The sequence below is a fragment of the Jaculus jaculus genome, chromosome 18, assembly GCF_020740685.1.
Source record: "Jaculus jaculus isolate mJacJac1 chromosome 18, mJacJac1.mat.Y.cur, whole genome shotgun sequence".
NCBI lineage: Eukaryota > Metazoa > Chordata > Mammalia > Rodentia > Dipodidae > Jaculus > Jaculus jaculus.
The window spans coordinates 48,641,855-48,658,619 of NC_059119.1; the positions used below are offsets into that span (position 1 = coordinate 48,641,855).

General features: G+C 41.9%; 1 protein-coding gene across 1 annotated transcript in view; it reads right to left on the reverse strand.

The window, feature by feature from the left end:
- The window catches only part of Camkmt (calmodulin-lysine N-methyltransferase), a 409,522-nt gene that overhangs the window by 37,623 nt on the left and 355,134 nt on the right, over nt 1-16,765 (reverse strand). Inside the window, exon 7 of the mRNA XM_004660194.2 lies at nt 13,935-14,001. Coding sequence (XP_004660251.1) covers nt 13,935-14,001 — 67 coding nt within the window. The remainder of the gene's footprint in view (nt 1-13,934; nt 14,002-16,765) is intronic.

A 16,765-nucleotide genomic window follows, 5' to 3' on the forward strand; every position in this document is an offset into this window, starting at 1 on the left:
AATACATAAAAATAAACAAAAAAATTTTTTTTTTATTTTCCAATTATCCTTTTTTTTAAAATTTTTATTAACATTTTCCATGATTATAAAATGTATCCCATGGTAATTCCCTCCCTCCCCACCCCCACACTTTCCCATTTGAAATTCCATTCTCCATCATATTACCTCCCCATTACAATCATTGTAATTACATATATACAATATCAACCTATTAAGTATCCTCCTCCCTTCCTTTCTCCACCCTTTATGTCTCCTTTTCAACTTACTGGCCTCTGCTACTAAGTATTTTCATTCTCATGCAGAAGCCCAGTCATCTGTAGCTAGGATCCACATATGAGAGAGAACATGTGGCGCTTGGCTTTCTGGGCCTGGGTTACCTCATTTAGTATAATACTTTCCAGGTCCATCCATTTTTCTGCAAATTTCATAACTTCATTTTTCTTTACCGCTGAGTAGAACTCCATTGTATAAATGTACCACATCTTCATTATCCACTCATCTGTTGAGGGACATCTAGGCTGGTTCCATTTCCCAGCTATTATAAATTGAGCAGCAATAAACATGGTTGAGCATGTACTTCTAAGGAAATGAGATGAGTCCTTTGGATATATGCCTAGGAGTGCTATAGCTGGGTCATATGGTAGATCAATCTCTAGCTGTTTTAGGAACCTCCACACTGTTTTCCACAATGGCTGGACCAGATTGCATTCCCACCAGCAGTGCAGAAGGGTTCCTTTTTTTCCACATCCCCGCCAACATTTATGATCATTTGTTTTCATGATGGTGGCCAATCTGACAGGAGTGAATCCCATCCAAACTCTTAACACTGGTCGAGAAAGCAGAGATACGTAGACTGGAGAGACGGCCAGCAGGAAAGGCCCAAGTGTGGGGGCCTGAGACCACCTGGATTTGAAGATCTAGAAACTTGGTCAAGCAGCTGGGCCTGGTTATGCGTGCCTGTAACCACAATCCTATGGGAATAGAGACCCCCGCCTCTTTCTGTCTGTCACTATCAAATAAATACATAAAAATAAACAAAATTTTTTTTAAAAAAGATACATGAATGGCAAATAGAGACATGAAGATAATCATTAGCAAAGCTCAAATTAAAACCCCAAAGAATTTCATTGTGTCCCTATTAGAATGGCTATAATTTAAAACCCTGAAGAGATGGCTCAGCAGTTAAAAATCTTTGTCTATCACCAGGTGTGGTGGCGCATGCCTTTAATCCCAGCACTCGGGAGGCAGAGGTAGGAGGATCACCGTGAGTTCGAGGCCACCCTGAGACTACATAGTGAATTCCAGGTCAGCCTGGGCTAGAGTGAGACCCTACCTTGAAAAACCAGACAACAACAACAACAACAACAAAACTTTAAAAGCCTAATCATGTGGAGAGTTTGACAGGATCTGGAGGAAATAAAAGGCCTCTAACAATGTGAATGAGAACATAAACTAATACAACCCTTTTGAATAGAGTTTGGCATCTGCCTTATAAGCCAGGCATGGTGGCACACTTTTTAATTCCAGCACTCAGGAGGCAGAGGTAGGAATGCTGTGAGTTCAAGGCCAGTCTGGGACTACAGAGTGAGTTCCATGTCAGCCTAGGCTAGAGTGAGACCCTACCCCTACAAAACAAAAGTTAAATACATGCCTCCAGAAGATTTATCTATTTCTCTGCTATGTACTTGTTCTAGGGAAACACACCCATGTGCCCATACTTGCACACAAACGTCACCAGCAGCTTCATTTATCCTAATCCCACATGCAGTGGGATGCCCGTCCGACTAAAGCGGTCAGGACTCTTGATACAAACAGTGACCCAGGGGAGCTGCAAAGCTTACTGGCTAGAAGAAGGTCGGCAGGACAGCCCACACCTAAAGATTGAGCTTCTTTAAGATTCTAGAAAGTATTAGCTATTATCTGGTAAAACGAAGCAAGTCGGTGGTTTCCTGGGGACGGAGGAAACTTCAGGGTCTTTTGCCTGCTAAGCATTCACCCTAGCACTGAACTGTCCCCTCAACCTCAAGAATTCACTGAGGACACAGGACTTCAGGTACATAAATTTCTTTGGATAGATTACCTGACCAACTGTGTTAATTTTATCATGGAAGAAAACTAAGACCTAGAGAATGGCAGGGCAGGGTGGTACACGTTTTAAATCCCAACACTCTGGATGCTAAGGTAGGAGGATCGCTGAGAATTTGAAGCCAGCATGAGACTACAGAGTGAATTCCAGGTCAGCCTGGGCTAGAGAGAGACAGAAACTACCTCCAAGAACAAAAACAAACAAACAAACAAAAACAGACTTAGAGAATGCCAAAAGTAAAATTAGGTCTTGTTGAAATACGTATCTTATAAAAATTATACAATTATAACTGCAGACAATGAGGAGTTGACTATAAGTCAAGTCCTTTTTGAAAAGTATTTGAGGGCTGGAGAGTTGGCTTAGTGGTTAAGGTGCTTGCTTGTGAAGCCTAAGGACCCGTGTTCGACTCTTCAGAGCCCATGTAAGCCAGACACAAAGGTGAGGCAAGTAAGGCCACACATGCCCACTAGGTGGTGTATGCATCTGGAGTTCAAATGCAGTGGCTGGAGGCCCTGGTGCCCCAATTGTCTGTCTCTTGCATAAAACAAAAAGGCTAGCCTGTTGGGTTTGCCTCAAAAAAAGCAGTTGATATACTATAAAATATAAAAGACTGCAATAAGCCAGAAGTGGTGGTGCACTTCTTTAATCCCAGCACTTGGGAGGCAGAGGTAGGAGGATCACCATGAGTTCGAGGCCACCCTGAGACTACATAGTGAATTCCAGGTCAGCATGAGCTATAGTGAGATCCTACCTCGAAAAACCAAAAAAAAAAAAAAAAAAAAAAAGTAATAAATGAAACTGGCTTTCTTGAACAGAAATCTTTAAAGCCATCAGACTACAGAATTGAACAAAAGGTTCAGAGAGAATGCTGATAAGTGGTTCCCAAGGAAGGTTTTCAGATCAATAGCATCCGAGCTGTGGGCTAGAGGTGCAGGATTTCAGAGTCCATCTGTCTCTCAGGGTGTGAGGCCTCACGGTCTATGTCATAACAAGCTCTATAGATCATTCTGGCACTACAGTTTGGGAACTGCTGCTCTTGCTTATCAAGTAGATGTTTCTGGACTGATTTTGAACTCCATCCACCTCTGGGGTTTTGCTAGGAATTTAGGTGAAGGAAACTTATTTCACAGTCTAAAAGGAAGACAGGCCTTATCTAACAGGCATCCCTCTGTCCTATCTTGGTGAACAGTAGATTTCGTGCTGGTTAGAGAGGACTGGTCTTGGAATGAAAAGTGCTAATTATTTAAATTTTTTAAAAACGCAAACATTCCTGATTCTATGATTATGACAGCATTGATTAAATGACATAGTAGCAAAAACAAAGTGATAATAAAATATTAGAACTAGTGAACTGGAAATTCTATGTGTCATTTGATACATACAAACTAGTACAATTAGTGCATTTTGACATTTTACTTTCTTTTTCTTTTCTTTATTTTTTCAAACTTATTTTCATATGCACTATGCTTTAATGTAGGATTTTTTTTTTTGTTTTTATTTCTAGCCACAAGAAATCCCTCACATCCAAAGTAATAGGGTAAAGGTTGTTCTGATCCAGAACTGTGTGAGAGCAGTCTAGAATGATTCACAAAAGGCTGGTTCAAACAATAAGGACATCTTGTAGGCTAGGTATGGTGGCATATATCATAACCACAGCTACTTGGGACATGGAAGAATGAGAATCATGAGTTCAAAGCCAGCATGGTCTGCATACTAAGATTTTTGTCAAAAAATAACAATAAAGAGTGCTGGAGAGATGGCTTAGCGGTTAAGGTGTTTGCCTGTGAAGCCCAAGAACCCATGTTTAACTCTCCAGATCCCATGTAAGCCACATGCACAAAGATGAGGCAAGCGCAAGGTCGCACATGCCCACTAGGTGGCGCAAGCATCTGGAGTTTGATTGCAGTGGCTGAGGTCCTGGTGTGCCGATTCTCTCTGTGTCGCTCTCTATCACTCTCACTGTAATTTTTGTAAAATGACAATAAAGAGAGAGAGAGAGTGAGAAAGAATGAGAATGTGTGTGTATGTGCATGTGGAGGCTAGAGGTCAACACTGGATGTCCTTCTCATTAGCTCTCCACATCATTTTTTTGAGCCAGGGTCTCTCATTGAACCTATCGCTCGCCATTTTAGCTAGACAAGGTCAGCCAGTAAGCCCCAGGGATCCTCCTGTCTCCCCACCCCACCCCCAGGGCTTGGATTACAGGCGTGTGCCACTACGCCCAGCTTTAACCTGGGTGCTGGAGACCTAAACTCAGGTCCAGGCTGAGTAGTCCAGGCTGGCCTCAAACTCAATCAAGGCAATCTCCCTGCCTCAGCCTCCTGGAGCCAAGACAGTAAATGTGAAGTGACCAAGCCCAGTGGCTAAGGTACTTCACAATCTGACAGTCTGTCACAAGGTTAAGTGTAGAGATTTAACATGACCACATTAACCCCCCCCCAAAAAAAACAAAGTCACCATAAAAACATGTATATAATTGTACACAGTAGCATTACCCATAATTTTTAAAAAGACAAAAATAAAAAAGAACAGCAAACAGGCCAACCAGGCATCAACTTTTGAGCAGACAAATAGAATCTGGTGTGACCACATGATGAAACATTGTCATGTCATGAAAACAATTGACAAAGTTCCTGACTGATGCTGTTACATGTATGAACCCTAAAAATACAATGTTGCATGACAGATCCCAAACAAGAAAGACTAACATATTCTATGATTCTGTTTATGTCCAATGTCCAGAAAAATCAGACGCATACAGGTAGACTTTAGATTCACGGTTTCCTAGTTCCAGGAGGCAGGAGGGGTAGGAAGGAGGGAATAGAAAGTCATCAATACTGGGCATGGGGGCTTCTTTGGGGGCTGGTGAAAATATTCTGAAATCAATTCCGATGGTTGCACAACTGTGAATATAATAAAAAACCATTGCATCGTATTTATTAGTATTGTTGTTGTTATTTTGTGGTACTGGTGACTGAACCCAGAGCCTCATGCATGTCAGGCAAGTATTTCACCACTGAGCTTATATATACCCAGCTCTGAATTGTACATTTTAAGGGGGTGAACCTTACAGACCATGAATTGTGTCTCAATAAAGTTGTTACTTTTACAACTCCTGATAACAAAAGAATTAAGAACCCATAGCTAAGTGACTAGAAATGTATGTGTATATACACATATATGTATATATAATTCTAGAAAACCTGTTAAGTCATATTAGTTTGAAAATAAATACATTTTCATTGATATGTAACTTCTGTGATACACAATCCTGAAAAGGAAGGAAGAGTTATCTCTAAACCAGCAAATATTCTTTTGTTTTTTTTTTTTGCAGCAAATGCTGACATGCATCTCTGGTTATTAATATACAACCTGGCCCATTTTTGGTAGTGAGATTTTGATCTTGGTAAAAAGCAGGGACCAGAATGTCCAAAGAGTCAATACATTACTATGGAAAAAAAGGCCTTAATTTTTTTTTTTTTTTTTTTTTTTTGGTCTTTTCGAGGTAGGGTCTCACTCTAGCCCAGGCTGACCTGGAATTCACTCTGTAGTCTCAGGGTGGCCTTGAACTCACAGGGATCCTCCTACCTCTGCCTCCCGAGTGCTGGGATTAAAGGCGCGTGCCACCACGCCCGGCTAAGGCCTTAATTTGTTTAAAAAATTATTTATTTCTAAGTACACAGAGAGAGAGAATATAAGAATGATTATGCCAGGGCCTCTTGCAGTGCGATTGAGCCTTAGGAGCATGCATACTTTGTGTATCTGACTTTACATGGGTACTAGGGAAAATCAAACCCAGGCTGTCGGGTTTTGCAAGCAAGCATCTTTAACTGCTGAAACATCTCTCCATCTCCCTTAATTTTTAATTTACTGAAGTTTCAGAGGGTGCTTAAAAATATTGCCCCCAAATCTTAAAATCTAGATCATTTTAGCAGGGAAGAACTAGCACTCTATGAAAATGTGTGATACCAGATAATGCCACTGTGGTGGTTGGCATCTTTAGCGGAAAATTCTAAATAGTAAGGACGTGAGCCCTTCTACACACCTGTCAGGCACATCAACCGTGTTATGTGAGTCACAGGAAACATACATAGTAATTTCAACTTCTTGTATCTAAGACAGAAACAAAAGGAACAGGTCCATGGCATTTCTAGAATGCTCTGCAGGTCTCAAGATTCCGTTTTAGCAAAACTCACTAACAGGTACGTTTTATCGGAAAAACTCTTAAAAAGTCCTCAGCTTCCTTATCTCGGTTACCTTCTACTAACCTTCCTCTCCACCATGACAAGAAGCAGATAAGTGCCTGCTCACGCTGTCAGTGTGTATAGACACGACGCACGCGTGCCTGAGAAGTCAGTCCTGAAATGAAAGTCGTTATCTGATGTGGAAACTGATGTGTGACTCACTAGAGCCTGACTTCCTTCTACTAAAAATGGTTTGGCTCCATAAACCTATGGATTCTTGTCTTTCAAAATGTGCTCCACGCACAAAACCTAAAGGCTTCTCTACCCTGTGGATCACATGCACTAATTGCTTCAGTGAATACAACATATTGAACAGCACCCTCGTCTTCAGGAGTATTATCTGCCTCCCTTCCTAGAATGTGAACTTGAAGGTGTGGACTCTCCCAGTCTTTCTCTCTGCTGTTTCTCTAGCACCTAGAAAAGTCCTTGGAAAGTGGGAGCTGATCGAAATACTCACCAACAAAAGAATGAACTAGTCCACGTAGAAATAAAGCCGGCTTACTGTATCAGGAAGAAAATATGCCGTGTTAAACTGTGATCCAATACCAAGACTGACAGCAGTTAAAAGGAATGAAAGAAGGCTGGAGAGATGGCTTAGCGGTTACGGCGCTTGCCTGCAATGACAAAGAATCCCGGTTCGACTCTCCAGGACCCAAGTAAGCCAGATGCACACGGGGGCGCATGCATCTGGAGTTTGTTTGCACTGGCTGGAGGCCCTGCTGCGCCCATTCTCTCTTTCTCAAATAAATAAATAAAATATATTAGAAAAAAAAAAACAAATAAAGTGCTGGGATTAAAAGCATGTACTGCCACACCTGGCATTCTGGAGAGATGGCTTAGCAGTTAGGCGCTTGCCTGTGAAGCCTAAGGACCCTGGTTTGTGGCTCAATTCCCCAGCATCCACATTAGCCAGATGCACAAGGGGGTGCACACATCTGGAGTTCATTTGCAGTGGCTGGAGGCCCTGGCGCGTCCATTCTCTCTCTTTCTCTCTCTCTGCCTCTTTCTCTCTCTATCGCTCTCAAATAAATAAATAAAAGTAAGCAAAAACATTTTTTTCTTAAAGGAATGAAATATTAGGGTAGACTGGAACAGTCTGAGAAGGCACAGGGAAGTGGCGAATGGGCCACCGTAGACAATGGATTTAGGTAAGCAAGCGAGGCCCAGGCTGACCAAGACCTAAGATTGGAAAGACCGTGTGTTGTGGAAGGAGGTGCTGTGCTCTGGAGAATGATTCCCAAAACTCACATGCTAAAGGCTTGTGGTGCTATTGAGAAATGGGGGACCTTGTTAAAGTAGGGCCCAGTGGGAGATCCTAAGGTCACCAAGGCATGACCTTGAAGGGGTTTGTGAGGTCTAGATCTTCCATGTTTCCTCCCCCCCCCCCCCCCCCCCGCCCATGAGGTGAGTGGTTTGCTCAGCTATATGCTGTCTGCCATTGTCATTTGGAACCTCCCCTAACCCCCGAAGCAACGGAACCACCCACTATTGGATCCCAACCTCCAAAAATGCGAGCCACAAATAATCCCTGTGTCTCCAGAAGTTCCGCTTCTCAGGCATGTTGTTACAGTGGTGGAAAACTAAGGTAACTAAGGTGAGTGTGGGCAACTGAAGGAGAGGATGGAGTTTGGGAGCAGCGGAGGACAGATCAGATGACGACAGTGAATGAGGGAAAACTGGAGAAGGCCTGGAAGTCAACAACAGAATCCCACGTTGCTTGGGATATACATTTAAACATTATTTTTTTGGCTACAGAGATGGCTTAGTGGTTAAGGTGCTTGCCTGTGAAGCCTAAGGACCCAAGTTCAGCTCTCCAGATCCCACATAAGCCAGACACACAAAGGTGAGGCAAGGGTAAGTTCACACATGCCCACTAAGTGGTGCAAATATTTGGAGTTTGATTTCAGTGGCAGAGGCCTTGGTGCACCAATTTTCTCTTACTCTTCGTCTCTCTAAAACAAGAAAGTTAAATTTTTTAAAAAAATTGTTTTCAATACCTCAAATTTAGTCTGTAAGGAAACTAAGGCTGTAAGTAGCAAGAGTTTTGAACCGCAATAGGGCAGTGGGACCAACACCAATCCTGGTGTCCCATACACAGGGAAATTCTGAGCTACAAAAAGTTTTCAGGGGCTGGAGAGATGGCTTACCAGTTAAGATGTTTGCCTACAAAGCCAAAGGACCCAGGTTCGACTCCTCAGGGCCCACGTAAGCCAGATGCACAAGGGGGCGCATGCCTCTGGAGTTTGTTTGCAGTAGCTGGAGGCCCTGGCATGCCTGTTTTCTCTCTCTTTCACTCTGCCTCTTTCTCTCTCTCAAATAAATAAATATTTTTAAAAAGTCTTCAAATAAGTTGAATAGTTTACTAAACTGTATAGTTCAACTAATAAAAAAAAACCACAGGCTGAAATTCACTTACACACAAAGATAAGCTTTTTTCCTTAAATGAAATTCACTTTTAACATCAAGCAGGATGAATTTGATAGATTTTTTTTCCCCAAACAACTGTGACTTTTAACTAATATTAACCAGAGAATGACGTTATTCACTAATTCTGGAAGACCTAGAAATATGTAGACGTCAAAAGCTCCGAGTGGTTCTTTGTTAGACAGTCTCAATTTTGAAGACAGCGTCAGACAAACCCAACAATCGAGAAGCTGTAAATAATCCTTGCTCTTTCATTAATCTTTAGCTATATTTAGGAGAACCATCTCCTTTGTTCGCAAACTGCTCTCAATAACTCCATATTTAGTTCCCAAAGGCAGAGTCCCTTGGGCCTATTTGTTAAGTGAATGAATGGCTCCCTGGAGGATGAACATGTGAACCAGCAAACGGCTGACCTGAGGCCTTTGAGACACGGTGCCCAGCATGCTTCCTGTACGCAGACCCTTGGCTGGCCAGGGCCCTTCACAGACGTGCCTTTCATATTTAACACAGTGACAGCTCAGAGGGAGCAAATAAAAGTGTGATGTGCAAGAGGTTCTCTGGGGGTTGGAGAGATTGTTCAATAGTTTAAGGTGCTGGCAAAATCTAACAGCCTGGGTTTGATTCCCAAGTACCCACATAGAGCCAGATGCACAAAGTGGCACATGAAGCTGGAGTTTGAAGTGGCAGGAGGCCCTGGCATGCCCATTCTCCAATCTCTCTCTCTCTCTCTGCATATATATATATATATATATATATATATATATATATATATATATATATATATACACATACACACACATACATACATACATACATACACACACACACATATATATATATATATATGTATATATATATATATATATATGTATGTATATATAATTTTAGAAAAGTGTTACTCTGGGCAAGGAGGGTGGTGATTATGATAGCAGGGCAGATTCAACTAAAGTTTCAGAGTCCCTTACTTGCAAAGGCCCCTTCTAAGCAGACCAAATAATTTGTTCCCAGGATCCTGTGTTCCTCTAAAACATGCATTCCCAACCTCATAACATTGTTATCTACCAAACACACACTTGAAATCCACATATTTGAGCTACCAAAAAAAAAAAAAAAAAAAAATCTCATGATGTCTTAAGTAAGTTTACTACTTCATATTGGGTCACACTCATAGCCACATGTGGCATGTGGGTTACAAGTTGGTCCTATCTGCCGTAAAGAAGTGACTCTCTTAAAACGGGGCCTTGAAATCAGTTCAGAATCCATACCGCCCCGGCTCAGGCCTTGTGCATGAGGTAGCAAGAGGTCAATGGCAGAAGAGATGCTGATAAGTTATAGTGCTGGTCAGCTTTCAATACTGTGACAAAATACCTGAGACAGCAACTTATAAGAAGGAGAGACATACTTTGGTTCATGGTCTTGGAGGTGTTAGCCCATTACTTTTGGAGTTGTGGTAAGACAGTATTTGGTGGTGAGAGTGTGTCATAGAGGAAGCTACTCATCTGGCTAGGAGGCAGAGAGATAGGAAAGGGCCTATGTTCTAACACTTTCACTGAGGGCACATTCCTAACAACTGAACTTGTAGGCCTCACTCTTCATAAGGGTTCTACTTCCCCCAATAGCCCCACAGACTGGGGTCCAATTTAACATGTGGGCTTCTGAGGAACCCTTACCAAAACAGTAGCAGTTACTCAAGACACTGTTGTGAGTAGAGGAATGAGAGTTTGGGGTATCAAACATTCCGGGCAGCTTCTTGTTCCTTTCTAAAAACACCACTTCTTAGCTGCACACTTCTCATATCACGACTCTCCTTTCAGCTTTTACATCTTTGCAAATGAAGTCACAAGAGACATTCAGCTGTTATAAACTTCATGTCAAGCTTTGAAGTGCTTTTTAATAGCAGAAATATTTGGCTCACGTGTGGGCTTTGTAGCTATGGTAAATACCTCCTAGTGATCTGTCGCCACTGTTACTCCACACCTCCAATTTGGAGGAGAAATTCTGCATATGCATTGAGGCACTAAAAGAGAATATTGAACTATGTCTTAGCTCTTTTGTGAATGGTTTCCTTTTATTTTTCTCTCTCATGGAATACTAATACTGCCGTTGCATTGTGCTGGTTATGGGCGGGAAAGCGGGAAAGCGGAAGGGGGAAGGGGAAGGCTCCTAACTCCTTCAATGGCTGGTCGTTCCCCTAGGCTGCTTGGAGGGCTAAGTGGTCAGGTAACCCCTCAGTGAAGATCAAGGCCCACAAGGACTGACTGAGACTCACCACAGCTTCCCAACAACTCCAATAGGCTTTGCAGAAAATGCTTGCCATAGTTAAATGAAGAAACTGACCAGTTAGTATGAGATAAAGATGGAAAACGAAAACAAACAAAAAACCAAAAACCTCTTATCTTAGAGGATCTTGCATTATTACTATATAGACTAAATGTCTGCATGACAAGCTATGTATCAGAACAATATATTTGGAAATAGTGTTTTTTTTTTTTTTTTTTTTTTTGGTGTTGAGGCTTGGGACCTAGAAATAGATGTTTAGGAACAGGAAAACATGAACAAAGTCCAGTTATTAAGCATTTGGATCTGTCCTATGTTGAACCTTTTGTTTCTTTATGTACCTTAATTATTTTGTGAAGAGATGGTGGAAAATTCTATTGCACTATAAGTTAAACACTTGACATTTTTATTCCTTAAAATGGAACATTTTAGAATTCCAGATATGTTTATTAATTAGTGATTATTAACACTCAGTAAACAACATTATGTCTTGTAAAAACACAATCTCTGCTCACAGCATGAGGCTGAAATCTATTATTCCCTGATTCCATATGCTGAAATACACTCAAATGGTCACAAATGACCTTAAGCATTAGATAAATGTAAATGAGCATAACACAGAAAATGCACTTTTGATTGATAACTAAAAGACCAGGTTGGAAATCCTGTCCGCGATGAAGTCCTCTCCAGAAGATGACGGCTGTTTGTGCGGTGGAGGAGAGGCTTTCCTGAGCATGAAGGACACCCAAGCGCGGGCACGCACCAGCTCCTTGTCTGCACCTGCCTGGGGCTTTGACAACAGCGTGCGTGTGCTCACTTGTGTACGGACTGCAGAGCACTGGTCCCGCGCCATCGGCCTACTTGGAATATTTGAATACAGGATTGAAAAACACACACACGGATAACCTCATTGCATTTACCACCTAACGTGAGAGGCCGTCTTTGAGATAGGGTCTCAACTATGTGGAACATGGTGGCCTTGAACTCATAGTTCTCCTGCTTTGGTTTCCCGAGTGATGGCATTATAGATACATTACTTTGGCTTTTTTTAAGCACTGTGGTTGTTTATTCGACCTTTTAATTAATTTATTTATTTTCCATACTGGAAAGTTGGGAGAAGGAAGTGTCTTCAACCTAAAGAAAGCTTAAAATACCAAAGGGTGACATGACTCGTAAGACATGAACTAGTTTAAAATGGAATTGCTGTTGTAATAAAGTCTTTAGTTAAATTCTTAAGGGAAAGTGCAGAAATACAGGTATTTCACATGAAAATTACACACACGGTAAAAGTAAAAGGTAGGGGCTAGGGAAATGGCATGATGGTTAAAGGCACTTGCTTATAAAGCCTGCTGGCCAGGACTTGATTTTTTTTCCAGTACCCACGTAGAGACAGATGCACAAAGTGGTGCATGCATATGGAATTTGTTTGCAATGGCAACAGGCCCTGGTGTGCCCATATGTTCTCTCTCTCTTTCTGCTTGCAAATAAGTAAATAAAATATATATTTAAAATATTTTATTTTTATTTATTTATTTGACAGAAAAAGAGGAGAGAGAGAGAGAGAAAGAGGGAGGGAGGGAGAGAGGGAGGGAGAATATGGGTGTGCCAGGGCCTCCAGCCACTGCAAACAAACTCCACACACATGCACCCCCTTGTATATCTGGCTAATGTGGGTCCTGGGGAATCGAACCTGGGTCCTTTGGCTTTGCAGGCAAACACTTTAACCGCTAAGCCATCCCTCATGCCCACTAAATAAAATATTTTAATAAAAAATTAAAAGTAGCTGGGCATGGTGGTACATACCTTAATCCCAGCACTTAGGAGGCAGAGGTAGAATGATCATTGTGAGTTCAAGGCCAGCCTGAGACTACATAGTGAATTCCAGGTCAGCCTGGGCTAGAGTGAGAGCCTACCTCAGAAAACAACAAAAAAGTAAAATGTGGCATTGTAGAATATACAGTTAGTTAGGGCAAGCATTTCTCCTGTTTGGGATAAGAATGAAGAAAACCAAACGGGACTGGTTGCTTGATGTGCTAACATCATGCAGGGCTTCTCAACCCTGGTACAACTGTCATTTTGGGCCAGTGGTCTCTTGGGTATGGTGGCTTTCCTATGTTTTTTGGAGCATAGTTCTCTACCTACAAGACACCAGGAGCCAGCAGATACCTGTGCTGAAATTGTTCCATCAGCCTTCAAGTCATGACAATAAAACATATTTCTCAAGAAGGCCAAAATCCCCTGGGGGTACAATTCTCCCAGGTTGAGCATGCCTGGAATAGAGCCTCTAAGAATGTACCAGACTAGGGTCTGAGGAGATGCTCAGCAGATAAAGCGCTTGCTGCCAGGACAAAGGCTGAGTTCAGATCCCCAGACTCTATGCAAAGGGGCCATAGTAGTGAGCATCTGTAATCTCAGGGCAGTGGAGGCGGCAGATCCCGGAAAGCTCAAGAGACACTACCTCAGGCAAGGTGGAAGGTGAGAACTGAGGCTGTCCTGTGATCTCCGTGCATGTGTCTGCACCCACACACATGAACACCCCCACATCATATGCATAGACACCAACATACATCCATCACACACACAAAGATAATTAAAAAAAAAGTAGGTCCAGGCTAGCTAGCTTCTCCCAACCTTATATTGTATAATCTTAGTCATTAAGACCCTCCCTAACCCAGTGTACAATCGACTTATCTTCAATGTTCTCACATACTGACCTGAGAATGTCTCTGCCTCATAGGATTGTCAGGAGCATTAAATGTCATCAAACTTGCAAAGTGCTTGGAACATCATCTGACTTACAGCAAGTGCTCAATAAACATTAGCTATTATTTTTGTTAACGAACATTCAAAGTATCAGAAACGTGGTTTCAACCCAGGTGTTTTAATGCAGAAAGGAGTCTTACCAGCTTGATATTTTTGGAGTCTTAAACACGCCAGCCTTCTGATTCCTTGTGATGATGTTGGACACATCTAGAGAACGCGGTTAAGAAAATCTCTACAGTGACTGTCAGCTGACTAAAAACTCCTCACAACACAGTGGAACCAGCACCGGACTGGAGGAGAGCAGTACAGTGGTTTACCACCCAATGCTGACTTACCACAGATGAGATCTTTATTAATCCCCAGGGTTGCAGGTTTGTCACTTGTGAAGGGTTCATTGAGGGAGCGTTACGGCAAGGCCCCCAGTGTGGCTGCCACTGGGCATTGCTGAGACTGTGAGATGCTGTGCCTCACTCGCTTAAGAGAGCCAGACATCCAAAAGCAAGTGTGTACCAGTCAGTGGGGAGGGCTGTGCCAGCCTCTGGAGCCTCTCCAGGTTGAGGAGGTTTCGGTCTCAGGGATGCCGGTGCAGAGAGGAAGATGCACAGGGGGGAGAGACTTGAGAGGAAGCGAGGAGAGAAGGGTGGAGAAAATGAAGATCCAAAGAGAGAAGTCAGTCTTGTGAACAGGTCCCTTGAACTTCTGCTCTGGTCTTAGCTACCTTCTGATGTGGAAGTTATTTGTGCAGAAGAGCCATGGTTATGGTAGAGATAACTTGGAAGAGCTGGCCTAAGACATCACAAGGACCCAGGGGAAAAATTATATCAGGATTCAACACCAGGAAAAGCTGGACTTTGGGTCCACACTGATTTTTTTTCCCTTCACCTTCTGGACATTGTAAATTTTATAACTGCTACTCTCTCTCTCTCTCTCTTTGCTTGGACCCCCGTGCCCATCAGAGCCTAATGTGTGCCCTCGCCCATACTCTGAAGAGCTCCTGTGGTGTATCTTTCCCAAACTGACCACTGGCCCCGCTTCGTCTTGTTTACCCTTGCCTTCCCACCTAGTTCCTATGCTGTATTTCCTGTAAGAAGCCTCAAAATCCCTCTTCTGGAACAAGGCAGCTAAATAAACAAATAAAATGACTCCAGTGAAGGCTACAAGCTGAACTAAATTGGGCCCATGGGGAGGACACCAAGCATACAAGCGATGTTCCCCTATTGCTTAGAAAAACAGATTTTCTGAGTGCTCAAAGCAAGCACTGGCCAAGATCTCCCTGGCAGAACAAAGCCACAGGACTTTTAAACCCAAATCCCTGCTTGAACCACCAGGCATACCTATTTCTTCTCCCGAATGAATAAGCAGGTACTGTGATGGCTTCCTCCCCCAGGAGTGGGAAGGAAAAATCAATTAGGTCTCCTAATGAAGGGCTTTGTTGAGGTTTACAAAAGTGCCATAATGCAGACTTTTTTTTTTTTTTCTCCTGGGTGAACTTTCCTGTATGCAAATTAAATACTGTTAAATTACATTCATTAAAAAAAAAATAAAGGAGACTAATTTGCCTACTTGTTTTGATTAACTAAAATGACACATCGGCCTACAGCTCTGTCTATTTCAGGAAGAGAGTATTTCAGGAAAGTCTTCTAAATGAAACATCTTGCAGGAAAGGACAGCTGACATCTTTATTCTGAGAAGAACAGAATTAGTAGAGAGTCAATTGACAACTGTTTTTGGTGCAGTTTCCCCATTCTCCAGCCACGCCCTACCCTACTCAGCGTTGCCATGGAATCTAACCACATGCCATAATGGGCCTGTACACACCTGTAGTGCCCTGTGAGTGCATGACTAATCTATCAAGCAAAACATATTATTTTGTTAGTGGAGGTAATACTTTTTATAATATAGTCACAGGGAAGTTAAATTATATGACCCCCCCCAAAAAAATCTATTAATAATTTTCAGTAAACATCTTAACACTATATACTTTCGTACAATTTATAAACCTGGGACTCCAGGGGGCCAGGCTGGAGCAAGCACATGCATTTATCTTCCAGAAGCAATTTTTTTTTTAAATGAAAAAAATTCACAGCAGTATTTAGGCTGCTTTATTTTTAGCTCCGGGCAGGAAATCTATTTTGTGAGTTAGGAAGGTTTCTTTTATATTAAAATCAGTATATAGAGAAAAGTGGCGGTATTGTTTTATAATATTACCTTCAGAGATAAATTCTGATGTTCTGCACCCTGCTTTTTACTTTAGGTCAGACTTTGATGGTCTTTCTGAATGGTGCTGTGTCCAATAATAGATTTTATCATCCTCCTGTGGCACCTCAGGGTAATAAAGGAAATCTAATCAAATTGAGTCAATATGTCCAGGATAGTGTCCAACATAACAAACCCAATTGTGTTCTGTGAACTGCACCCACCTTCCAGAACACCTCAGTGGGAGGGGCTGGGTGCAAAGAAATCTTTCCTCTGATTTTTGATGAGATGGAGATGAGACAGTCACCTCCAAATCCCCCTGCCTGAACAACTTGATTTCTGGAGCTGCAGGACACAAGCTCAAAGGAAACCAGAATTCTATCTATCTCTAGATTTCCCTCTCAAACAAAGCACACATTAGGTGTGGGGCTCCTTTTTAATTTTCAGTTAATTTTTATTCTTAAAATATTTACTTGTGTGTACTGGTGTCAGAGGTTGTTTAACTAAATTACATGTGCTTGCTATAGAAATATAAAACATTGTTGAAATATTAGCCTTTCCCTATTATTAGTGATTGTTCTACAAATCAGTACTTATATATGCACTCCGAGAGCAGCAGTGTTTTATAAGCCCAGAAAGATTTAAAAATAATTCACAAGGCATTTCTTTCTTGGTTTATATTATCTTCGTTTTCACTGGGGCATTGAAAGTTAGGGAAGGAAACTCTAAGATTACAATGTAAGTCCTATTATTTTGATATCAGAATGATTTCTTA